We start from the raw sequence: 26,427 nt of genomic DNA, 5'->3' as shown, positions 1-26,427 counted from the left end.
GAAATTTTGCAATATCCTTCCCCCAGGAGTGCAGAGGGAATGGGGATTTTGCAGTAACCTTCCTCTGGAGTGGGGTGGGAATGGAGATTTTGCAGTATCCTTCCCCTGCCACGCCTATAAAGCCACACCCACCAAGCCATACCACGCCCACCAAGCCATGCCCACAGAACCGGTAGTAAAAAAATTGGGATTTCACCACTGATACCAGTTCCTCTTTGCCAAGATGGGCTACGGGGCAAACAAGCTGCTGTATGCTGCCCTTAAGCTGCCCACTAGTCTGAAGCATCTGGATTTAGGCTTGTTGTTTTTGGAGTCCCCTCACTTTTTGGTGTTGCCTGTTTGCAGCCTCTATGCTTTATGGCTTGAGAAGGCTTTGGAGCTGACCCAGTTACGTACATTGTAGGAATGTAGCGGTAGAGAAGGAATAATAAAACACGAGTCCCTGAATATTTTCTAACTAAGCCTTTGAAGTTCACCTGGGGGGGGCTCTGTGGCTCAGACTGCTAATGCAGTCTGTTATTAACAGCAGCTGCCTGCAATTACTGCAGGTTCTAGTCCCACCAGGCCCAAGGTTGACTCAGCCTTCCATCCTTTATAAGGTAGGTAAAATGAGGACCCAGATTGTTGGGGGCAATAAGTTGACTTTGAATATAAATATACAAATAGAATGAAGACTATTGCTAACATAGTGTAAGCCGCCCTGAGTCTTCGGAGAAGGGCGGGATATAAATGCAAATTAAAAAAAAATTAAACTTCCTTCATCCACTGAGTTCTGTGTGCTTATTAGAAAGGAAAATCTTTAAAGTAAGAAGATAGGGGCTTTTTAACCTGTTATGCCAATGCATTTACAAACAATAACAGCAGAATGTTGATTTTAACTTGTTAGCAGAAGCTGCCAAGAATAGAACGCCATGTAATCTGGATCCATGAGTAGAGAAATGAAGTACTGTACATGCTTATCTGGTTATATTAAGGGTTCCCCTATGCATTTTTTTGGGGGGTGGGGAGGAGAATGCTACTTCTGATTACAATAGGGTCATCCACACCTGAAAGGGTTCTTTGCGTGCAAAAAGTGTATCTGCAAATACAAGAAGACTGGCACAGATGCTTCGATTGTTCTGGAATTTGCACTGGTTTAGTCAGGGCACCAACCAAGCGTGCCATTGGCCCTATCTCCCCTTCTGCAGACAATCTGGAGGAGGTAAACTTTGAGTTTCAATTGTAGGCAGGAAATACTTCATCATTATGGATAGCTATAGTCATTATTTTGTACAGAGACATCAGTAAAGTCAGTTTCATTACCTCTGAAGCTAAAGTCTGTTGTAAAATGAGAGAAAAAAAATCCCTTTGTATAAATACAGTGCTTTCAAGTTACTTCTAAGCTACATTATTAATGGATAATTAAAATAACATCAGGCATTTGGTTTGGTCGGCCAAGCTGAATTAATTATTAATTAATAATAACCAAGTACAAGGCAAATAAGTGCAACCATGACATTTCACTTGTCTAGTGGACTCTGGAGCAGCTTAAGTCTTCCGGAAGATCAATAGTTAGAGTGCTAGCATAAGTTCCAAAGGAAACTATTCCATTATAGGAAGGCCATACCAAATTTAAATATAACCCATGTTGTCCTTTCTCCTTCTAGTTCAGGGCTGGGGAAATGAGATATAGATACTAGACAAGAAGGGAGTCCTAGTTGCAAAGCCATAAACTGTTTTATACATCAAAAACAGCATTTTGAACTGTGCCTTGAAACTTAAAGGTGACTGTAATACAGGGGCTATGTGACTCTGGTGTCTTCAATGCATCTTATGCAAGATGTTGCATTTTGCCTTTTTCAGACTTCAGTGGCAGCTCCATGTAAAGCCGATTACATTAATCCAAGCAAAGGGTGGCCAGCGCATGAACCATTTTGGTCGGGATCTTCTGCTTCAGTACGGTCACAACCGATGTATCAAAAAATGCTGGATGAAGATCTCACTAGAGAGAGCCAGAAATTGAGGAAGACTCCAGCTACAAACCTATTCTTTTAGGGGTGTCCACTCCATCAAGCTGACCAAGAATGGTTCTACCATTCTTAGTTTCAACTTCATCATGTTTCACTCCATCCACCACCTCCAAGCATCAGACTAAAATGAGTCTATTCATCTGCCTCTTCAAGGACACGCTGTAGCTAAATCCCTACCACTTTCTCAAGTCTCCAAATAAAATGAGTTGATAGACAAGACAAGGAAGAAGCGGTGACAAGTTAGGTCTGCAGTTGCAGCAGAGATATGCCTTATACTTCAAGCAAGAAACCTTTTGAGGTTGAAATTATTTCCTCATTGTTATTGGAGTCTCCCTTGACATTACCTATCAGATAACATAACAGGGGTTGGAAGGTCCAGCTTTTGAAGGTCTTCTACTCCAATCCCCTGCTCAGGCAGGAAACCTTATACCATTTCAGACAAATGCTTGCCCAATACCTTCTTAAAACCACCAGTGTTGGAGCATCCACAGCTTCTGGAAGCAAGTCATTCCACTGGTTAATTGTTCTGTTAGGAAAGTTTTCCTTAGTTCTAGGTTGGATCTCTCTGTGATTAGTTTCCATCCATTGCTACCTGCACTGCCTTCAGGTGCTTTGGAGAATAGGTTGACCTCAGGGGTGAAATGCACGAACCATCACTACTGGATCGCAAATGTGATCCTCCACATGTGCACAGAGCCTTCTACACATGTGCAGATGGTCAAAAATGGGATGTGATGATGCCCGGGCGGGTGGGTGGAGCCTCCCACTGCTGGCACTACCAGATCGCACGATCCGGATAAATCCATCTGAATTTCACCACTGGTTGACCCCTTAGATATTGGAACACTGCTATCATGTCACCCCTAGTCCTTCTTTTCAATTAACTAGATATACCCAATTCCTACCACAAAATGCAGAAACGCTTGATAGTGAAGACAACTATTGCTAGCATGTGTTGTGGTCTGCCAGCCTGTGGACCTGGCAGCAGAGACGGACAGTGAGGATGCTGGGGAGGACAATGGGTCAATCCTGGAGTCAGGGGAAGGGCCGGACGAGGGCTCTGCGTCGGAGGCAGAGATAGGGCCAGGGCCATCTGGGAGCAATGCGCAGACTCCGGAGCCTCCAGAGGCAGACAGCAGAGGCAGAGGAACAGGAGGAGCATGTTCCTAGTGCACGCATGCACAGAGCTGCCAGAAGGCAAAAGCAGCTGAAGCAAAAAGGAGTAAGGCCAGATGATTTGCCACTCCCATAAGACTTAAAAGAGCAGCAACAAGCTGTTAGGTTTTGTGGAAAAGCAACGTTGCTTCCAATGCTTCTTGTCAGTGTCTCTTGAACTTTGTGGGGGTTTTGCCAAGAAAAGCCTTTGGCAGGTTGCCAAAGACATCAAAGTTTGGTGATAAGACCAACAAACTGGTTATAAAGAATTTTGTTTTGGACTAAGCTGAGAATGAATTAATTCTCATCTGTTTTAATAAAATAAGGACTGAATTGTGTTTGGAAATCACTACTTGGGCCTTGGTCACAACAGCATGGCTTAGTGTTGCAATTGGTCAAGAACACCCTTAGTCTTTGAATCCTATTGGAGGCTCTGAACTCTTCTCTTTCTCCTTCAACCCAGCCAACCATGTAGTTTTGCTGTTTAGGGCGTAAACTGAAGGGTTGAAGGTTCTTTAGTTCTTGGAGGAAAAGCGGAATATAAATCTAAATAAATTAGCAGCAGAAGATGAAGGCCATTTAGCTCTGTCAACCCACCATAGTTTCCCATCTCTGCCATGCATACAGATGGGAAGGAGGAATTAAATAAACAAACACACTGTTTCTTGTTCACTTTCTTGTTCTTGTTTTGAGTGGATATTATTGCAGATTTAGAAAGAACATTATCATCTGGAAAACAATAACCATTTTATCAGGACTCAGGCGGCAATTTACTATGAATAGCTATTGGCTCCATCATTCCAACAAGCCATCATGCAGTCCTGGATATCGCCAAAGGTAAAACATTAAATGAGAGAAAAAAAGGTAAAGATAGCACACTTTATTTTTTTAAAATTATCGATTCCACTTTAGCTAAGCACCAACTTAATGCCTGGGAGTAGCTTTTGCTTTTTCCTTAATGAGGTCAAAGCAATAGAATTAGTGAATTAATTATTAGTGAATGAGAAAAGAATTCAATTACAGAGTCACAATCCTACACATCTTGACAATGTTCCTTAATGAAGCACGCACAGGATTGCCATCTATGCTGTTTTTCCCCATGCTTTATTAATAAAGTGCTTTTAATCTGTAGAAGCATCAATACAATTGCATTTTTATGAGTATAAAGCTATTTTTGAGGCAGGAAGGGATCAAAGGTACATGAAGGAAAGCTACCAGCATGGAAGGACATGCAGATTTGTGTTGGACATCTTGCCAAAAAAGATTTGTCAGAGACTAGAATCAAACCTATCAAAATCAAATCAAAGCAACAAGAAAGCCTTTATTGGTGCCTCAGTGCTTTGAATGGGATTTTACCATTATTCTCTTTAACTGGATTCAGATGATATGGTTCTTATCTATTTTAGCCACAAAAACATTTGCTGTTTTTCATGAACAATCCAAGGAGCTGCACAGAGAATTGCATGATTTCCTGCTAATCTGCCTGCCGGAAGAAATCTTGATAAATTATTAACTCCCCAATCCCCATTGACTACAAAGTACAGCCATTTAGAGTGAGTGACAGCTACTCAGTTTCAAATGGACATCACTTTTTTTTTTTTACATTACAGCAGCAATTTACATTTAAACACATTTAAAACCGTCCTTTCTTTTTTTAAGTAGTGCAATTTTTTTTTATCTTGGCACACATCAATCTTACTCACTGATAATTGGCTTTGAGATTGCATAATGGCCCATATTGTCTTCTTGGCAACAACATGGAATTAACTTGGAGGTGGTGCTCATCTGTTTCATAGCCAGGGGAGCCAGCATTGTCCACAAAATGCTTCTATGGTCATGTGCCTGGCACATGAGAATACAATGAGTACGTGGAACGCTGTTACGTTCCCACAAAAGTGGTAACTATTTGTCTACTTGCATTTGCATGCTAGGTGGGCAGGACCTCAAGCAGGAACAGGAACTCAGCCTGTCAAGCAATTCTTGGGTCTCAAACTGCGTCTTAACTGCTGATTTAAAAAAAGGGGGTGCAGTGGGACAACTGTTAGGAAACACAAACAAGGCTAGAATGGTCCATAGGAATTCTGTTACTTAAAGATGCAGTATTCATTGTCTTCATGCACTGCTATAGTACTGTGCCACTTTTCCTACTTTAAACACATCATATGACCTCTGCCCCTGATCTTTTATAAATACATTGGGATTAGATATCACTGTAGGTTTCCCACATATTCTGGAACTCTTGCCTTTTCTGAAGCAAGACAGAGTTTGGTTCTGGAATAATTCTTTCTCAAAACCTTCCAGTGCTGTATTTTCCCTGCTTAATCTTGGGAACCTTGCTTGTTTTTTCTGAAGGAGCCTTCCTCACTTCCCTAGCTTTTGCATAGGAGTTAGTGGTAGATGACACATCATAGAAGATGATAAAACAGTGTGGTAGACTATACAGAGATGTAATGGATTATTTCTACCATGGGTTAGATTAGCATTTACCAACTTGGGCATCTTATATTTGTATGGTATTCAACTTCCAGAGTTCTCAGCAGTTGCTGAGGAATTCTGGAAATTGAAGTCCACGTTCCTGAAGGTTGTCCAAGTTGGAAAATAGCGGCTTAGGTAGCAGATGTCTAGAATTTTAGCTATGGTACTAGGTCACAAAATAACAGCAATGCTGAATTGTACCTTTTATTGTGACACTCTGGGAAATGCTCACAATATATGGGGAGTGGTCATATTGACCAGAGTTACTTAATTCAAATTTAATTACATCTAAATTAAAATATATCCAAATTAGGTCTAGTTTCAGCCGATCTAATTTCTATTTAGGCCATTATTTCTCAACCCTAGCAACTTTATGCTGGGTGGACTTCAACTCCCAGAATTTCTCAGTTTGTATGGTTCTCTGAAGAATTCTAGGAATTGAAGTCTATCTTAAAGTTGCTGAAATTGAAAAACACTGATCTAAGCTTTTCCCACTTCTGGAATGCGTTCTCAATACATTGCCCAATACTTTTCCCTCTCATCTTCAAAAATCTGAGCATTTTGGGATTATTATCTAGGCTTCAAAGAGCCTTAACAATTAATTAACTAATTAATTCCCAATGGTACATAAATATGTTATACTATAGAAATTTGGAATGGCTTCATGTGAGAGGCAATTAGGTATTAATTCCCAAGACAAGAAGATGGTCACTAGCATGGATATTTTTAAATTTTTATTTTAAAGGACCAACACAATAAATCACGAAGACAACAACATATATTTTAATACTGAAAGCTTTCCTTCCACAACTATGGTCTGCAATTTCATAGCTGAAGTTAGACCTGGAAACGGTTTGTCTTTTTAAATAGTATCTCAAAGGTAACATTGCAAAAAAGAGAGAACTAAAAAAAAGAAAGTAAACCACCACATGGAAAACCTTAAATACATCAATTGCAAACTCAGTGTGCTTGTTTTCTTTTGTGAGAATGTGGGTAAACCTGTGGAGATATTAAAGTTCTTCAAAATCATGCACACTTGGATTCATCGCTTCTGGGTGCATTACTCTCCCCATGAAAATGATGGTACCTTAAAGAAAGAAAAGAAGAGCTATAGGGATACAGATTCCAAACAAGAACAATAATAATAATTCCTAAAAACAAGTTCAACAGTGGAACAACAGCTTCTGTTTACTGGGTAGGTTCAAGGAAGGAGGGGTTAAAACATCTTCAAAGACTGTGTCTCTCCTGCTGGGCAGGTCTCATTGTTGGGTAGTTTCCCTGAAAATATCATTTACTGATTCCAATATTGTCTATGGAACAAAGTTAAAACCAGCCCTACTCTCTAGAACAGTGGTTCTCAACCTGGGGGTCGAATGACGATTTGCCAGGAGTCGCCTAAGACCATCGGAAATATGGGAAGTATACTTGCGAGTTGAAGAATCACACTCCAATGGTTGACTCCACAAGCCAGCTGCAGGCTCTTCAAATCACTAGCCGAATTCGGCTTCAGGTGCAATGAATTAAAAAAGAGAGAAATCTTTGCTCTGATGTCTCCCTCTCAAGCCAGCTGCAATCACTCCCAATCGCTAGCTTAATCTGGCTTCAGGCGCGATAAACTTAATAGGGGAGGAGTCTCCGCTTTAATGCCTCCATCCTCAAGGCAATCGCAAGGAGTTCAGATCGCTAGCCAATACGGCTTCAGGTGCGATAAATTCAAAACGAAAATAATTTTACGTTTGGGGTTGCCACATCGTGGGGAATTGTATTAAAGGGGTCGCAGCACTATAAAGGTTGAGAACCACTGCTCTAGAAGTACTAGAACAACTTGCAATGAATGAAAAAGATATTAAGAGACTGATGTGATGTCTCTCGTGAACCAAGTCCATATTGGTTCTCAGATAGGATTATCCATCCACAAAAGAGCTACGGGTGAAAGAACAAAGAACCGAAGTCCGTGTAGCTTTTAGAATATCTGGTGGTCCTTAGTAGTTCATTTTCATAATTAATGAGAGTCCCGAAGAAGGAATCAAATGAGCGACAAAGAATGTTTTCTGATACTGTCTTATGGTATAAATATTTGAGGATGCATTTCATTTATATATATTTTCAATCCTCTGTTTTATAATTATTGTAATGCACTCACCTGTTATTCTGTTCCGAACCACAAAGAAGAAAGGATGATCCACTATAATTTGGGGGTACAGCACAGCCATTCTACTAATTGCAATCATTCCTGGGGAATGGGAGAGAGAGAGAGAGAGAAAAAAAAAGGAAATCTAACATTTTTCGGATATACAGTATTTGTGCCCCACAAATCTCTCCTTTTTCCTGCCAGTCCTAAAATGCACAAACAAGGATTAAAAATCCATCATAACTAACAGGGTTGTCAGGAGGCACAAACCTAACCTAAAAGCAAGAAAGATTTGGAAAGAAATGGATGTGTCTGGATATGTTCTGTGAATGATTAACAACTGGTAGCAGCACAATTTATTTTCGCCACTTTGGGAATGGTTTATAACTTACAAACAAGCTGACTTGGGAGACTTATTACATCCATTCCCTTCTGAGGGGAAGTCATTACACTGGATAACCCCACCACTCACTTGGGTTATTGCTAAATACAGAACAGATACATTCAATGAAACATGCATTATCTTAATCCTGATTGGGCACAATAATTCTCAGGGATGAACTCTTACTTTGAAATCTTTATTCTGATCCTCAGAATTCTCACTGCAAATGGATGCAAATTCCGATTTAATGCTTGCAAAATTTTCAAATGATATATTTTTATTACCTTCGCTATCACAATAGTGACACTGCTAGAGTACTTTCAACCACAGATAATATTCCTTTTTGAGATGATAACACTAACTCCCTGTCTTATAAAGAGGACACTGCCTACCACTCTTAAATTCATTTTTATATTGACTTATTTGCTATGAATTGGTCTGGTTTCCAATTACCAGTAGATAAATCTCCTGTGGGCTTTTATAATCAGTTTCATCCCTTAGTCATTTACTTTGGTTTAAACAGATCAAAATTTCCTTTAATCTGGGATTTGAAATCTCTTTCAAATTCTACCTTGAGAGGCTGTTTAAAGGCAACTTGGTTTGCCTTAATGACGGGAATGATGGAAGGCCCCATTTAAGAGCAAGACAGAAATGAGATTTGAAGAAGGGAAGAATTTGCTCCAGTAAGGATGGATTTAGTGGGACAGTGGCTCAGTCATTATCATGGTTCATTACATTAATCTAATAAATTTTCTCAAAATGACACAGCAAGCCACAGTACATTAGTCTCACTCTGTCTTGCTTATTAGCTCAGCAGTGGTTTCTGATTGGTTAGTCTGTTGCCCTGTTGTTATTTTCCTAATTAAAAAAGTCTGTGGTTGCCAATGAAGATCTATATCAGGGTTTTTCAAAACAGGAGTTCCATGGAACCTAGCGTCATGAGAGAAACTAAATGTGAGAAATTAAGGGTAAAAAAAATTCATTCAAAACACAGCCAATTTATTATTGCTAGAGCCATTTTCCCAAACTTGGCATATTTAATATGAATGGACTTCAGCTCTCCACATCCCAAGCCAGAATCTCCTATGCTGGCTGGTGTATTCTAAGAGTTGAAATCCATCCATCTTAAAGGTGCCAAGACTATACTAGAGATTTGCCTCTTGATCTGGCATTCTGGAATTTATTTTCTTAAATGGCAGCCTAACTAAGTCTTAGACCAAGCCCCTGACTAAGTCACCATCTGTAGAATGAAGGAAAGCCTATTCTTTCTGTTGTCCTTTTCCTTTGTAAAAGAACTCATAGTCAGCAGGGGTGAGAAGACAGTCAAACTGCTACAAGGCAATTTTACTTACTGTTTCTCCATTTTCTGTCTGAAAGACTAATACTGCTTAACTCTACGTTAACCCTTAACTGAAATACAAATGACAGAGCACATCTTGGATCATGATTAATGTAGTTAACACAAACAAATGTAAACCAAACAAGGTCAAAAGAACCTGACTTAAAATGCTCCTTCTAACCCGTAATTTAATCTATAGTATGGATTTCAACATTATATAGCACTCCAAAAAACCAATAGAGTTTGTTGAGAACACAGTCAGTATAAGACACTTGATTCCAATCACAACTGAAAATGTAATTAATTACTGACCAGTAATTAACTCTTCATTAAATTCCAAGGAGTTCTCCAACTTGATGAGCATGAGATATATGGGACTATAATGTTGATCATCCCAACCCAGAATTTCCTATAGCTATACCAGGGGTGTCAAAGTGACGTATTGGGACTTTCCCCCGCTCTGCTAAACTGGGTGTGGGCGTGGCCAGTGCATGACGCATCTGGCCTGCGGGCTGCGAGTTTGTCAGCCCTGAGCTATACTGTTTGGAAGGGATTTTCACAGGCAAGAAACCAGGAGTCAGGATAAGAGTTCAAAAGCACTGCGAGTTTATTCCATACAACCTATACAAGGATCTGATCAACTAACAGCCAAGGCAAACTGACAGCAGATAAGAGTCAATGGACTTCCAGTGCGGCTCTCTTTCATAGGGTGTAGGAACTCCAGACTAATGATGTATTTAACGCCGCCCTCAGGCTCAACCTGGTCATCTCTTACTGGATTGGCTATCTACTTGAATTAGCATTCAGGAAGCTCTGTGTTTTTCTGACACTTAAGCCAAGACATCCAAAATATGCAGATTTAATTTGTAGTATCAGTATAAACAGGAAATATTGTAGTTCAAATACATTAGTATTAAGGCAAAATTTAGTCTTAATTAAATTTGCAAGACTTTAATGACTCTCCTCTAGAGCTTTACAGTTTGCAAGCGTTTTATTAACTTTTATCTTTATTATATTGACATAAAAAGGAGATAGTCATGGAATAAATAAATAAAACGTTCACGCATTCCCAGCCATGAAATGAATAACTGTCTATGTAGCTTTGAGGAATCTACGCTCAGTAGAAATGGGGCTTTCTCCAAAGATTGTGCTTTTCTACTTATTAAAAAAAAAAGGAAATTGATACATGATTTGAAACAAATAAGAGAATGTTTTAAAATTCTTTAAAAATCTGCAGGGGTAAAAGTTAAATATTTGTACGTGGTAAGCAAGTAGTTCTGCCATCTGGTGTGTGTTATTCAAATATATCCAAATGGGTCACTTTGTTGTGGGAGGGGCTGAGCTGTGAAATAGGCAGGACAAGGATGCAATATGGATGGGACCATATCTATCATCTTAGTACAGTCTTTCTCAACCTTAGGAACTTTAAGATGTGTGGATTTCAACTCCCAGAATTCCCTAGCCAGCCATGCCACCATGCTGGATGATGAATTCTGGGAGTTGAAGTCCACATATCTTAAAGTTGCCAAGGTTGGGAAATGTTGTCTTATCAGGACTGGGGGATTAGAGAGGTAAAATTTGGGGGGGCGGGGATTGGTGAAGTGAAATTTGGGATTGTTTTCAACACTTTTTAAAAATACTTTCAACGATAAAGTTGAGGCTTAGACTTCAAGTGTTTCCTAGCTCAAAAATGATAAGAAATTAGCTTCTCAATATTCAGTCACAGTAATCACAAAACAGGGGCTTAGAGTTGCAGATTGTCCATTCTGATCTACAGCTTTTTCTTATTTCTGCCTGATCGCCAGCTCATTTGGAAACAGAAACGTCTTGCAAACTGAGGTAATGTTATATAGCTGCAACCTGATGCTTCTGATAAGAGCAAAGGGATATTTTTATCTCTTCACACTGGTGTTGCAGTCCAGCCTCCCTCCTTCTGGTATTACAAAGACATTTAATCAAAGGCTGCGGGCAGGAGAAGAATAAATCATGGAAAAGAATCCGCTGCAGAATTTCCTTGACTCAGAATTCAAATATATTATGCGCACATAATGCAATTCCAAATCGCCAAGTTTCTATTGCCTTTAAAAAATAATAATAGTACACCGTCCAAATAATCTCTAATTCTTTTGACATATATCTGTCTACCTTCTGTCGACTTCTGTTTCATCTAAAGACCGAGACAGGACTAAGTTGAAAAGTAGGCTTTATATTTTAAAGATTAGGGTTTGCTTTCCCCCAGTACTATGGCATTGGACTTGACCCAATACCACTGGATAACTCCTCCTCATGATAACACTAAGACTGCAATTAAGTGCAGACAAGGCCTTTCTCCCAATTTTTCAAGGCTTGAAGACAACTTTTAAATGAGCTGTCTGCCCACTCATTGACCTTACCAGAAAGGTAAACAAATGGCAAGAAAGCATGGGAAAATGTCCTCCAAAATAGCTCTTCTGAAATTGCCCTTTCAAGGTGTGTTGCGCTGTACTATGAAGTATTTATCTGCACAGCTGTCTTGGGAGCTAAGCCATTAATTATTTTGGCTGATGAAAATGAGAGGATAAATGTCACGGTCCTGCTTCATATGCTTATCAGGTTAGCAATCTTCCATGGCTGGGGTTACTCCACCAGGAGCTTGCCTCTCCTCCACCTCCTTGTACAAGACATGACGAAAGGTATCTTGTTAGAATTGTTGGGTTTGAATTAAGGAGAGGAAAATTCAGCTGTGAAGCTTACCACCGGCTGTCCATGGCAGGACCTAGGCCAGGGGTCTGCAACCTTAAACACTCAAAGAGCCATTTGGACCCGTTTCCCACATAAAACAAAACACGGGGAGCCACAAGACCTGGGTGGGCGTGGTCAACTCAATGTCACTCCCACCCAGTCACATGACATCTCCCAGCCATGCCTACTCAGGTTTTGTGCTTCCCGCTGTTTTCTGTGGGAAATAGGTCTCTCTTTCTCTTTCTCTTTCCCTCTCATTTCTGTTTTTCTCTCTTTTTCCTCTCTTTCTTTCTTTCTCTTTCCCTTCTTTCTCTCATTTGTTTCCCTCTCTTTTCCCTGACTCTCATTCTCTTCCTCCAGCTCTCGCATTTCTCTCTCCCTCTCTCTATCCTCCTCCTCTCTTTCTGTTTCTCTCTCTCTCTCTCTCTCCCTCCATCATTTTCTCATTCCTCTCATTCCTCCCCTTTTCTCTCTCTTTCATCTCTCTCTCTTTTTTCCCCTTCTTTCTCTCATTTGTTTCCCTCTCTCTCATTCTCTCCCTCCATTCTTTTCTCATTTCTCTCTTTTTCTCTCCTTTTCTCCCTCATCTCCCCTCTCTCTATCCTCCTCCTCTCTTTCTGTTTCTCTCTCTCTCTCTCTCCTCCATCATTTTCTCATTCCTCTCATTCCTCCCCTTTTCTCTTTCTCTCTCCTCTCATTTCTGTTTTTCTCTTTTCCTCTCTTTTCCTCTCTTTCTGTTTCTCTCTCTCTCTATCCTCCTCCTCTCTTTCTTTCTTTCTCTTTCTCTTTCTCTCCTTTTCTCCCTCATCTCCCCCTCTCTCTCACACACACACAAGCAGGGATATCCTCTGTAACTGAGAAGAGTGGTGCTGCCAGATATGTTGATTGAAAAGTGTCCTCTAGGTGGCTTTAAATCTCGCATGGGGGACTTCCTGCTCAGAGGATGCTTTTCAATCAATGCCATTGGTGGTATCCCTCAACTGGAGGAGTTGAGGGCAGTGGGAATAGGGGGCTGGCCCCGTCGAACCTTGCACCCCACCCCAGGGATCAGGCTTGGAAAAAACTGGAGCGCCCTCGCCAAAGACACTTTCCCATCAGTCGGTAAACCCACCTGCTCTGCGCATCTTCCCTGCACTTTGGCCAAGCCCGCCACTCGCTTGAGGAGGGTATCCCCACTTGTGTGTGCCCTCCTGGCCCCGCAACAGCTGGCCAGTAGGTCGCATGAGGAAAAGAAGGAGGAGGAGGTTTATCTTCCCTGGCTTGTGCTTGTTCCTCAACTGTGGGCTTGTCTTCCTTTCCATCACACTCTCCTCCCAGATCCCATTCCCATCCCACCATCCCTTGTGTTAGTGAGGTTAGCATTGGCCACACCCGGGTTGAGCCAGTGTCTCAGGGCGGAGAGCAGGTTGCGCGACTGGGTCAGCAGGGAGCTGCAGGATAAGGGCCAAAGAGTCACATGCAGCTCTGGAGTCGTGGGTTGCCGACACCTGACCTAGACCCTTGAAGACTGTTTGGACTTCAACGCTCATCATTCCCAGCCAATGACCAAAGATTGATTGAGGTGAAATCCCAAGCCTCTAAAAGCATTTCTAGCAAAGTTCCAAATTTTGACATCTCTGCCAAAAAAGTATTTTGCCAATCTTTGACAAGAGGAGGAGTAGGAGGTCCCACCTACTGCTTGCTTCATCCCCACGCAGTTTATTCTGTGGGAATACATCCTTTTTGATAAAAGGCTGACCATGTCATTTAGTCCACACTTTTAGGAAGTTTACCTGAAGCAGCAGCAGCTTCCGAACCTTCTTCATTAACTTCAAGGATAGATTTGTGAACTGCTTTTGACAGGTAAAGCTCTTTGTTGTCTGGAGGAAAAACAGAGCATTAGCAATTCAGCATTTTCAGAAAAGACCTATAAATGTCTTCCAATATCAGAGAAAAATAAGCTTTGAGTGTAGTTTACTGTAACGTCGAACAATTACCATTCAAAAATACAGATGACACCCTCTGTAATCTAAACTATAGATACTTCATTTCTTTTCTCTTCTCTCTTCTCTGTTCTACAAGTCCCACTATTTTCTTTTGTTAAGAGACCTTTAGATTTTGTATACATAAATGTGAACTGGTCTATCTGAGCCAGATGTAGATAACCTATTCCTTGGAACCTCTCCCCATTTTTTTTTTCACTCCTGAAACAACAAACGATCAAGCATTCAGTGATTCAACTGCCAAAAATGGATGGTGCAATTTTATATCACACTGAGGCAAAATATAAATTAAGAATCAAACAGTCTGGTAGAAGCCTAACCAACCTATCAACCCCAAATAAAAGCAAAGGGCAATCCATAATATTAATAAATCAAAACCTTATCAACCTCAGGTCTAAGCTCAATGTTGCCTGTGAATGCTCTGATTTCAGGTTTATTGACTTTGTGCAATTTTCCCTAGAACCTGAAATCTATCTCCATTAATCAAGCAGTGGAGAAGAATTAAAGAACAGCTGCCCTGAGCAAATGAACAGCCCAGGAATTTGTCACTTTCAGAATCAGAAACAAGGTCATAAAACCATTTTTTCCCCCCGAAAATACATTTCTGTTTCCCCTCCCTCCAGGAATTCTTTTTTGGCAACCCGAACATAGTCAGTTCTTCGCCCTGTTAGTCAACTGGAGTAAATAATGAAACTCATGGTGATGTGCTAAAAAACACTCAGCAATCTCTTCTATCCATCATTGGATTACTCTGACTCTGTAGCATCTCAAACTGTGCTTCCTATAGCTGAAAATCTATTTTATTCAACTGGATATAATAAACTTTGGGTCTCCTTCACATTGAATTCATAGAAGAGAATATTGACAGCTCAGGGTTGAATTTTGAGGTCCTCAGTGGTCTCTGAGCTTGGTTGTTTTCTTGCAGATGTCTCAATAGGTAACTAGGTAACGTCATCAGTGCAAGAACATGTCTGCAAGAAAACATCCAAGATCAGAAAGCACCAAGGAGCACACACACACACACAACATTCAAGTACTGGGGACACCATAAACCTATCTGAGGTGATGATATGGAAATAATTGATTACTTCTTTTTCTGGGACATTTTTCAACTTTCCAGTCTAGCCTTTAAGGATTTCTTTATAATCGTCCAAGTTAAGTACTAATTAGGTCTAACACTGCTTAATTTTTCAAAAAGAGCCAAAGGCATTTTGGTACTGCCGCATAGCTGGGCATAGACTAAGGTCCCTCCAAATCTAATAAGAGATGTAAGAAAGATAAAAATTTATCACTATAGAAAGGCTGAAGTCTGGATGTACCTCAAGAGAACAGATGATTGAATCCAAGAACAATCATTTATTTTTGTATGTTTTGTATACACTAGGATTCTGGTTAGTGCACAATGAAAACAAAACAGAAAAATAATACCAAAAACAAAACAAAACAAAACAAAAAACCCACCATACAAAATGATCTTCAGTGTAATAAAAATGGTAACCCAAAAATCATAGGTAAAGGTAAAGGTTCCCCTCGCACATATGTGCTAGTCGTTGCCGACTCCGTTTCAAAGCCGAAGAGCCAGCGCTGTCCGAAGACGTCTCTGTGGTCATGTGGCCGGCATGACTCAATGGCAAAGGCGCACGGAACGCTGTTATCTTCCCACCAAAGGTGGTCCCTATTTTTTCTACTTGCATTTTTACGTGCTTTCAAAACTGCTAGGTTGGCAGAAGCTGGGACAAGTAACGGGAGCTCACCCCGTTACATGGCAGCACTAGGGATTCGAACTGCTGAGCTGCTGACCTTTCGATCGACAAGCTCAACGTCCTAGCCCCTGAGCCACCGTGTCCCTAAAATCATAAAATCATACATGGGTCAAAAGCCGGACTGAATAATAATAACAAAAATGGTTTTTTTGTTAGATAGTCAGGGCTACTCGTACTCCTGGAGACAGTATTCCAGTGAGTGAAATTTGCTACCAAAAATGCCTATCACATTGTTCCTCTCCCATTCAAACTTTCCATGGGTGGCATTCTCAACCTTGATAAGTAGCCTGGATGGGCAGAATCATCCCTGATATAATTGAACACCAAACTTTATGGGAGGGTAACTTCACGGGTAACAACCAGCACGTTGAATATACCTCATAAATATGAATATACAGATAGTCCTCAATGTGCAATTGTAATTGAGCCTGTAAGTCATGAAGGTTGTAATGTGGGCCACCTATGTGTCCAACCCAAATTTATGACATTTTTTGGTGGTGGTGGTTAAGTGAATGCCACAGTTGTTAAGTGGACCCACTGTTTGACATGAGGTGTTTTTGCTGAAAACTGGAAGCAAAGGCCAGCTTTTGGCAAAAATGTTGTAAACTGCAGACATGTAACTGTGGAATGCTGAAAATGGCCCCTAAATACAGACCAGTTGCGGAGTGTTTGAAATGCAGTCATGGACCACAGGGTAAGTGATTGTTGGAACTTTTGGACTAAGTTGTAAAGACTTTGGAGGAGTCCATTGTAACTCTGAGCACTTGCTAAGTGACCAGTCATAAGTTGAGGACACCTGTTTATTTTTTATACACACACACAGAGGGGGGAGGAGGAGAGGGGGAGACGGGGGGGACAAAGGGAGGGAGACAAAGAGGGGAAGAGAGAGGGAAAGAGAGAGAGAAAAAGAAAGAAGGAGAGAGAGAGAGAGGGAGAGAGGGGAAGAGGGAGGGGGAGAGACAGAGAAAGAAAGAAGGGGAGAGAGAGGGAGAGAGGGAGGGAGAGGGACAAAGGGAGGGAGGAGGAAGAGGGAGAGAGAGAGGAAGAGGGAGAGGGAGATACAGAGAGGGACAAAGGAGGAGAGGAAGAGGGAGAGAGGAAGAGGGAGATACAGAGAAAGAAAGAAGGGAGAGAGGGAGAGAGGAGGAGAGGGACAAAGGAGGGAGAGGAGAGAGGAAGAAGGAGATACAGAGAAAGAAAGAAGGGAGAGAGAGGGAGAGGGAGGAGAGGGACAAAGGAGGAGAGGAAGAGGAAAGGGAGAGACAGAGAAAGAAAGAAGGGAGAGAGAGAGGGAGAGGGAGGAGGGACAAAGGAGAGAGAGGAGAGAGAGGAAGAGGGAGAGGGAGATACAGAGAAAGAAAGAAGGGTAGAGAGAGGAGAGAGGGAGGAGAGGACAAAGGAGGGAGAGGAAGAGGAGAGAGAGGAAGAGGAGAGAGGAAGAGGAGAGAGAGAGAGGAGGAGAGGGACAAAGGAGGGAGAGGAAGAGGAGAGAGAGAGGAAGAGGGAGAGACAGAGAAAGAAAGAAGGGAGAGAGAGGAGAGAGGGAGGAGAGGGACAAAGGAGGGAGAGGAAGAGGAAAGGGAGAGACAGAGAAAGAAAGAAGGGAGAGAGAGGAGAGAGAGGAGGAGGGACAAAGGAGAGAGAGGAAGAGGGAGAGGGAGATACAGAGAAAGAAAGAAGGGTAGAGAGAGGAGAGAGGGAGGAGAGGACAAAGGAGGAGAGGAAGAGGAGGAGAGAGAGGAAGAGGGAGAGAGAGAGAGAGAGAAGAGGGAGAGGAGAGAGAGGGAGGAGAGGGACAAAGGAGGGAGAGGAAGAGGAGAGAGAGAGGAAGAGGAGATACAGAGAAAGAAAGAAGGGAGAGAGGAGAGAGGACGAGAGGGACAAAGGGAGGAGAGGAAGAGGAAAGGGAGACAGAGAAAGAAAGAAGGGAGAGAGGGAGAGAGGGAGGAGAGGGACAAAGGGAAGGAGAGGAAGAGGGAGAGAGGAAGAGGGAGAGGGAGATATAGAGAAAGAAAAAGGGGAGAGAGGGAGAGGGAGGGAGAGGGACAAAGGGAGGGAGAGGAAGAGGGGGAGAGAGAGGAAGAAGGAAGGGGAGAGAGAGGGAGAGAGAGAGATTGGCTTTCTTGATTAGACCAATCCAATTAAAAAACAGGGCAGGGAAGGCATAACACTGCTATTTTTCTATTTGTTTCTTTTCTCCTCTAGTAATTAAAAATGGAAAGATGCTTTTATGAAAATAAAGGAAACAGGTATACTGCATTAAATCAGTGCTACAGTAATTTTAACAATGTGGTTTCCAAAAAGCGCTGCTCTATATTTTGTCTCATAAAGCAAAATATAAGCAACCTTTTCCATACCTGGATTTGTCTCCTTTACTCACGAAGAAAAATTAACAGTGCTACCCTAGAGCACATTCATCTTCTCTGTGCTTAATGCTCCACATTCCTGAATAAATAATTTGATCTTTAAACAGCAGAGGAGTTAATTTGTTTGACTAAAATGGGTTGTTTTCTCTTGCTTTTTGTGTGGTAAGGGAATTAGGTGGCATAAATCTTCAGGAAAATGTTCATCTCTGCGAGGAAGTGCAAGTTCAATACTAGTCTGGTTTGTGTACTTTATAGCCCCCTCCCGTGCCTGGGTGCACCAACCTCCCAAGAGCTAAATCAAAAAGGCTGTGAAGTAAAACATAAGAACTGCTCAGCTGAATCGAGGCAAAGTTTAATCTTTTCTGACAATAGCCACCAGTCCAACATGGTTGGAAAGCTGACAAGCAGACATCCTTCCTGGATTCTCTACAACAGCTGGCTCTTAAAATAGTACAACTCCAGCAAACAGGACCTAAACTGTGACTTCCAATATCCTTTACTATTGGCCATGATGACTGTGTCTGGTGGAAGTGCAGTGATCAATATCTGATTCACCAATTACCCATTTCTATAATGGAACAGGAGTTTTGATCTTAAGGTGACACTTCAGCGTCAGTCATCACAAAAATGTGCTGCTAGCCTGCAATTTGCTTCGTAACAGCAGCCAAATTGCAGATGGCTCAGACCCTCTATTAATTCTGCCCAGGTAAATGCTACTGTCCATGGATACCAGCTGCGCTTTTTAATACAACTGAAGAGAGAGACAAGTCTTCTTCACCTGAATAAAAATGGATCTGATATTGCGCAGGATTCAATTACTATTTCTGTGTGAAGTTCTCAAATGATTTCCATTTAGCTGCATGAAAAAGTCCTTAGGGAAAGCTTCCAACATGCCAGTATATCCTGTTATATTTGTCCTGAAGGGGTTGTGGAATCAAATTCTCCAAACTCAAAAGCAAAGAGAACCAAGATCTGAATAGAAGACTTGTCCATGATAGATGGAGAGGAGATCAAGATAACTTGGAAAACAGATATATTAATGATGGGAAAAATTAACCAACAGGGCAAAACTATAGCTGCTGATATCAAAAGGTTTGATGTGAATTCAGTTAGTTGAATCTCTATTGATCTATGACAGGACCTTGGTCAATGGGGAAAGGATTAAAACATGTAAAGCAAAGTCTGCTCTAAGAAAATCACTGAGGGACTGGAGGACTATATTATGCCTGCAACAGAAAGTTAGACATTGTTTATGGTCCTGGAGGAGAAACAGATTTTGGAATTGCCCAATCGGATTTGATAACTATGCCCATAGAATGAAATTCTGCTTGTGTTCTTTGAACTGTGATGTTTAAAAACAAATTAAGAATATTTGAAGGGGTGCCAATAAATATCTAATATTTGAGGAGTTGCCACAAAGAGGAAGAGGTCAACCCATTTTCCAAAACACCTGAAGGCAGGACTACAAGTAAAGGGTGGAAACTAATCAAAAATTAGTTACTATTACTAGAACCTAGAAATAAGGAGAAATTTCCTGACAGTGAGAGCAATTAATCAGTCGAATGGCTTGCCTTCAGAAGTTGTGAGTGTTCCATCACTAGAGGCTTTTAAGAAGATATTGGACAGCTATTTGTCTGAAATGGTATAGGGTCTCCTGCTTGAGCTAGGGGTTGGACTAGAAGACCTCCAAGATCCCTTTCAACTCTGTTAGTCTATTATTCTGTTAAGAAGGTTTAGGCAGGAGCATGCCTAGCTGTATAGCACATGTGAGGGATGGGCTTCTGCTGATCAATTCTGTAAGCTTTAGAAAATTTCAAACAGGGTTCTGTGCAGGTGCAAAAAGTAAGACAAATTGCTCTATTTTTCATTCAACATTCCCATAGGTTCCTGGAGTACTTTAAAAGTAATCAGTTGCAACAACATCACACATCCTTTAAAAGTTGTTTTCATTAAACTGAATGGGGATGCAGATAACATTTCCTGCAAAAAGACTAGATCCCCTGCATCCTTTGTCCTATTTCTATGTCCTGCAGGTACAGAAGATTCCCACTATTAAATGGCAATTCTGGGAATGGCAATCCCAACAGCTCTGGAAAGTAGTGAGGTCAAAGAGAGTTGGTCAAACAGGGTTTAGGGACTGACTGACTGATACCAAACCGATCCTACCATAATATCAATCAATCGCGTTGAAACCCCAATCAGTGTAGAATGGATTGTGCTTCTGATTACACAATTTCCTATTTTTAACACATTATTCTTCACAAAATACTGTGGAAATAGGGAATATAAGATTGACTTAAATCTGTATAAGGCACAGATTTTCAGAAGGTAGATGAAGAAACTGGACATTTTTTTGCCTCTCCAGTAGATCCCTCCAGTTGGCATTGTGCTTCCCTATCAGGAGGACCCAATATTGCAATCCAAGCTGCAGAAACTGGCTCTACTACAAATGCATATGGCACAAACCTCAGGTGAGAAGGGCATAGGGGGGAAAAAAAGAGAAAATGCATAACTGAGAGCCATAAGAAGTATTTTGGCCAGGCTTCATTTGAGATGGGAAATTGAAAGTTTCACAGTGGCCAGCATGACTAATGCCTTGTTAAAAACCCAGCGTGGGCAGATACCCATTAATCCCAAGGGCTCTTACTAAAAGCTCTTAGAAGAAGGTGTGATCCCATTGTTCTTAATGAATGCCAGATCATCCCATTTTGTGCATTAAAGGCAATGTCACTAGGACAGTGATACTTCTGAAGGTTTGATTTTCCTATCTATTTCTTCAAATGTTATGGCTATTTATGGAGGACAACTAGTTACATTAGTTTTTACGTTAATAACAGCACTCATGATAGTTAAGAAGAGCCATCATAAATGAAAGCATGCATTCATCAATAGTAAGCCTGAAAAGGTGGTCATGTTTCGTAACGGTGAGAGCAATCAACCATCGAAACAGCTTGCCTCCAAATGTTGTGGTTGCTCCATCACTGGAGGCTTCAAAAAGAGACTGGATAACTATTTATCTGAAATGGTATAAGGTCTCCTGCTCAAGCTGCGGGCTGGACTAGAAGACCTCCAAGGTCCCTTCCAACCCATTATTCTATGTTCTATTTCTGCATTGTTTTCAAGACAACTGTGTGGACAGGCCTCAAGCATGCAGAAACGGTTGGATGCCAGATGATAAGATTGCTGCCCTTCATTTGCCCAGGTTGGAAGCAGTTCCTCTATCTATTGGGTGAGAAGATCTGGAATTTCTAAAGATGATATGGACAGAATCTTGACATTGTCAAAGTGAAATTAGAATGCATTAAATTAAATATTTTAGGAATAAGTGAATTTAGGTGGACCAGCAATTAAAATCAGATGCACTATTTAAGGTATTAAATTGTATGAAGCAATGATGTGTTGATGATATTCACAAAGGTCATTGTTAAGTATATGCTTGGCTGTAACCCAATTCATGACAGTATGACTTCTATCAGAATCAGAAGACAAGGTTACTACTAACAGTCATGGCGGGGGAATATACTGACGAATTCAAACAAATTCAAAGGCAGAGAAGAGCAACATCAGAAAGAAAACAGTACACTGGTAGCAGATTGAAATGTCATGGTAGAGAAATGAAGAAACTAAAAATTATGAGAATATATGTGCTGTGTGGTGTAAAATAATTCAGGAGGCAGGTTAATCAAGTGAAAATAATTCTTTTCCAATGCCAACAACTGCTTCAAGTGAAATATGTGCCGTTTTGACACCTGGATATCATCTGCCAAACAATATTAGAATCATATTCATTTCTTTGTTTAGTTATCAAATTTATAAACTATAAAACCCATAGTCGGTCAATCTTCTCAGGGTTGAGCTGAAATCATTCTTCCCAATGTTTTAGGTAATTATCGTCCAGTCTCCAACCTTCGCTTCGCGGCGAAGGTTGTAGAGAGTATGGTGGCATATCAGTTTCCCCTTCACCTGGAGGAAACTGTCTATCTGGACCCGTTCCAGTCCGGCTTCCGGCCCGGTTACAGCACTGAGACGGCTTTGGTCGCGTTGGTGGATGATCTCTGGAGGGCCAGGGATAGGGGTTATTCCTCTGCCCTGGTCCTATTAGACCTCTCAGCGGCTTTCGATACCATCGACCATGGTATCCTGCTGCGCCGGTTGGGGGGATTGGGAGTGGGAGGCACCGCTTATCGGTGGCTCTCCTCCTATCTCTCCGACCGTCGCAGACGGTGTTGACGGGCAGAGGTCACCCGCGGCCCCTCCCTTGTGGGGTCCCCCGGGGTTCGATTCTCTCGCCCCTTTTGTTCAACATCTATATGAAGCCGCTGGGTGAGATCATCAGTGGCTTCGGTGTGAGGTACCAGCTGTACGCTGATGACACCCAGCTGTACTTTTCCACACCGGGCCACCCCAATGAAGCCATTGAAGTGCTGTCCCGGTGTCTGGAGGCCGTACGGGTCTGGATGGGGAGGAACAGGCTCAAGCTCAATCCCTCCAAGACGGAGTGGCTGTGGATGCCGGCATCCCGGTACAGTCAGCTGAGTCCGCGGCTGACTGTCGGGAGCGAGTCATTGGCCCCGATGGAGAGGGTGCGCAATTTGGGCGTTCTCCTGGATGAACGGCTGTCTTTTGAAGACCATTTGACGGCCGCCTCCAGGAGAGCTTTCCACCAGGTTCGCCTGGTGCGCCAATTGCGCCCCTTTCTAGACCGGGATGCCTTGTGCACAGTCACTCACGCCCTTGTGACGTCTCGTCTGGACTACTGCAATGCTCTCTACATGGGGCTCCTTGAGGGGCATCCGGAGGCTACAGTTAGTCCAGAATGCAGCTGCTGGTGATTGAGGAGCCCCTCGTGGCTCCCGAGTGACACCTATCCTCGTCGGCTGCACTGGCTACCTGTGGCCTTCGGGTGCGCTTCAAGGTGTTGGTGAATGTCTTTAAAGCGCCCATGGCATAGGGCCGATATTTACGGGACCGCCTGCTGCTACCGAATACCTCTCACCGACCCGTGCGCTCTCACAGAGGGGCTCCTCAGGGTGCCGTCGTGACAGCAGTGTTGCCTGGCGACGCCCAGGGGAAGGGCCTTCTCTGTGGGGGCTCCCGCCCTCTGGAACGAACTCCCCCCTGGACTTCGTCAACTTCCGGACCTCCGAACCTTTCGCCGCGAGCTTAAAACCTACTTATTCATCTGCGCTGGACTGGGTTAGTGTTTTAATGGGTTTTAATGGGTTTTTAGCTCCAAATTTTAATCCTGGCCAATTTTAATAAGTTTTTTAATTGTATTTTAATTTGTATTTATTGTATTGTATTTTTACCTGGCTGTGAACCGCCCTGAGTCCTTCGGGAGAAGGGCGGTATACAAATTTAAATAATAAATAATAAATAAATAAATAAATTCAGAACCGCATTGCCTCCAAAATGCTGGGAAAGCAGTTTGACAGAATAACTTGGATGGCCCCGGGCAAAGATATTCAACTAAGTGTCATTAATATATTGGTACAGTTTAATCCCATGTTGGCAGATATCCTCATCCAGTAACTTCATATAGACGTTAAATAACAGCAGGGAGGCTCTTAAACGTACTCAGTTGGAGTTGCTCTTTCTCTTTCTCAGCCAAAGCATGCCTCAGAATTTCAGGAACTATCCTAAGTTCCCTTTGGAATCTCACCAAGATTTTGTGATTATAGTCACTCTCAATAAACGTAATTTTATCCAATTAGTTTCTGTCTGGCCTACACAGTGGAGCTAAAAACCATCTTGCACGTTTCATTACACTGTATCTTCTCTCCTTCTTACATTTATGTAAATTAAGGAGGTGTGTGTCTGAGCTGCATATTTTGTGCTTGCTATGGACCTAAAATTTCAGTTTTTCTCTTGTACTTTGGTAATGGATCTTGCCTATCTCTGACTCTACAGTCAACCACATACCCTAGAGAAGAACTCTCTGCTAAAAAATGTGGACGAGGAACATCTTATCTGGCATTTAGATGTTTTTTGTCCAAGTCCTTGATGGAGAACCAAGAGGATGGAATGTGATACTGATGCTAAATACCAGGGCAATCTTCCTCAAGAAGAGCCAGTCCCTGCCTCCTACCATATCTTCCATCTCCATCACCACCATGATGTTCTTGCCTCCTCTCTTACAGAATCTATCGCCTCCATCTCTTGTTCTCCCTCCATCCACCCCCCTCAAAGAGCTCTATCACACAATAAAACAATATAATGGAACAGCTAATAGCACCCAACACACCTTCTTCTTCTTCCATACCTTCACCTTTCCAATTCCCTTTCTCATCCAGCAGGCAAGAGGAAAATCTCTCAGCCAGTGACACCCTTCCCCTTGTTTCTCACCTGAGGAGAAGTAAACTATTCTGTTCTACTTCCACACCCTTTCTATTAACTTCAAGATTTCTATCCCACCAGTCTAAACATAGACTTTCATCAAATCTTCAGAGACATAGATCACATATAATAAGGGCTTTTATATAATGGATACAAAAGACAGACAACTCAAAACTAATAAGCTGGAACGTTTCTAGGCACAAGTGTAGAAGCAGGTATGAATTATTAGCATAAATTATATTGGTTAGAATGAGAAAATTAAGAAAAGTAGATGTGCCAGAAATATTTGATCTCTACAACGTATCATCAGAATATAAGATTGATGTTCTGAACAGACTTGTTATACCAATTATGAACACAGAATCTCAGGAAAGAGCTATCACAAAAATCAACAGAAGAAGATTGTGTCCAAAGTTTTAAAGAAGAAAAGATCCAAGACAAGAAATCACGATGGAGAACAAACATTTGGGAAATAATAAGAGTGTATGATGGTTAAAAACAGACTTTCAACATCACACCAGAAAGGGCAAGGAAAGATATTTCAATAAGAACATTATAGCAAGAAGCAATATAGCTAAGTTTGTTATGGTCATAGAGTGCAGTAAAATACTGGAACCAGCCATGAAAGCTGCCTGGGTGACTTTGGGCCAATCATCAGGAGACTATGAATTCTTGTCCCGCCTTAACTATGAAAGACAGCTGGGTGACTTTAGGTCATTCACTCTCTCTCTCTCAGGCCAACTCACTTCATAGGGTTGTTATTGTGGGGAAAATAGGAGGACGAAAGTATGTTGGATATAATTGCCACCTTAAGTTGTTCATAAAAATAATAAAGGCGGCATGTAAAAATAAGTTGAAGAGAAATAAAATATATAATTTTTTCTTGATTTTCCCTTCTATGACAGACTTTCCTTTCTGTGAAGGACATTCAAATGAGTTAAGGATTATACTCTTCTGAATATTGGAACTGTAGTTTGATGTGGTATTTAATTTTACAAAAAAAAAAGTATTTACAACTCATTCTCTAGGAAGAGAGGACTGTACATTTTGGGCTTTCACGTATAGTACTAGTTGTCTAAGTGCGTTTTTGGTCTTCTCACATCCCAGAATCAATATCGTTTCACTGGAAAGCCATCAAAATGCAACATCTTGGCAAGTTATTTTTTCCTCAGCGAGAATTAAAAGGATGAGTTAGCATTAAGGAGGCCAATTCAACTCGGTCAAAGAATATCCTTAGCCATTAGGGAAAGATGCTTAGCCAGAGCTTGCTCAATTTTGGTGACATTTATTTCCTGAAACAAAGCAAGTCCCCTGAAATATATTTTGTAAGATTTATTTATTTAGCGAATGGCAAATACATGGACTTATAGTGTTTCAAGTGTTAATGTCCAGTCCACGTAGCCATTCAAGGACATTTTGTAGGAATTTGGACTCTATGATACCTTTCTAATGCATCCATGTGATTATGAAGGCTTAACTGAACTCCATATAAATAAATAGGCATGTGTGATGGTTGCAAAATAGTTTTAACACAGCAGATATTAATTGTTACATTAAAATCTGGAGAAAGGATTGTTCAGAACTAGAAAAAGAATGAGATAAAAATGCATTCTGTCTCCTCATACCTATTTAACTTCTGCATGAAATATATTAAAAGCATGGTTGGATTTGAAAGGATGACAGCTGGAATCAAAATTAATACTAAGAATTAAAAGCACTTACAAAATTAACACTAATGCTTTAAGTTATGCAGACACTTCCATTTCAT

The 26,427-nt window shown here is 41.4% G+C and overlaps 1 protein-coding gene across 1 annotated transcript in view; it reads right to left on the bottom strand.

Moving 5' to 3' along the window:
- Positions 1-4,029: 4,029 nt before the first annotated feature.
- Positions 4,030-26,427, bottom strand: part of SERPINI1 (serpin family I member 1) — a 147,899-nt gene continuing 125,501 nt past the window's right edge. Inside the window, exons 7-9 of the mRNA XM_058188599.1 lie at positions 13,985-14,071; positions 7,783-7,872; positions 4,030-6,726 (exon numbers count right to left, since the gene is read on the bottom strand). Of these exons, the coding sequence (XP_058044582.1) occupies positions 6,650-6,726; positions 7,783-7,872; positions 13,985-14,071 (254 nt within the window). The 3' untranslated portion in view covers positions 4,030-6,649. The remainder of the gene's footprint in view (positions 6,727-7,782; positions 7,873-13,984; positions 14,072-26,427) is intronic.

This window comes from Ahaetulla prasina, chromosome 6 (genome assembly GCF_028640845.1).
Source record: "Ahaetulla prasina isolate Xishuangbanna chromosome 6, ASM2864084v1, whole genome shotgun sequence".
NCBI lineage: Eukaryota > Metazoa > Chordata > Lepidosauria > Squamata > Colubridae > Ahaetulla > Ahaetulla prasina.
This window is presented reverse-complemented; position numbering and strand designations above follow the sequence as displayed.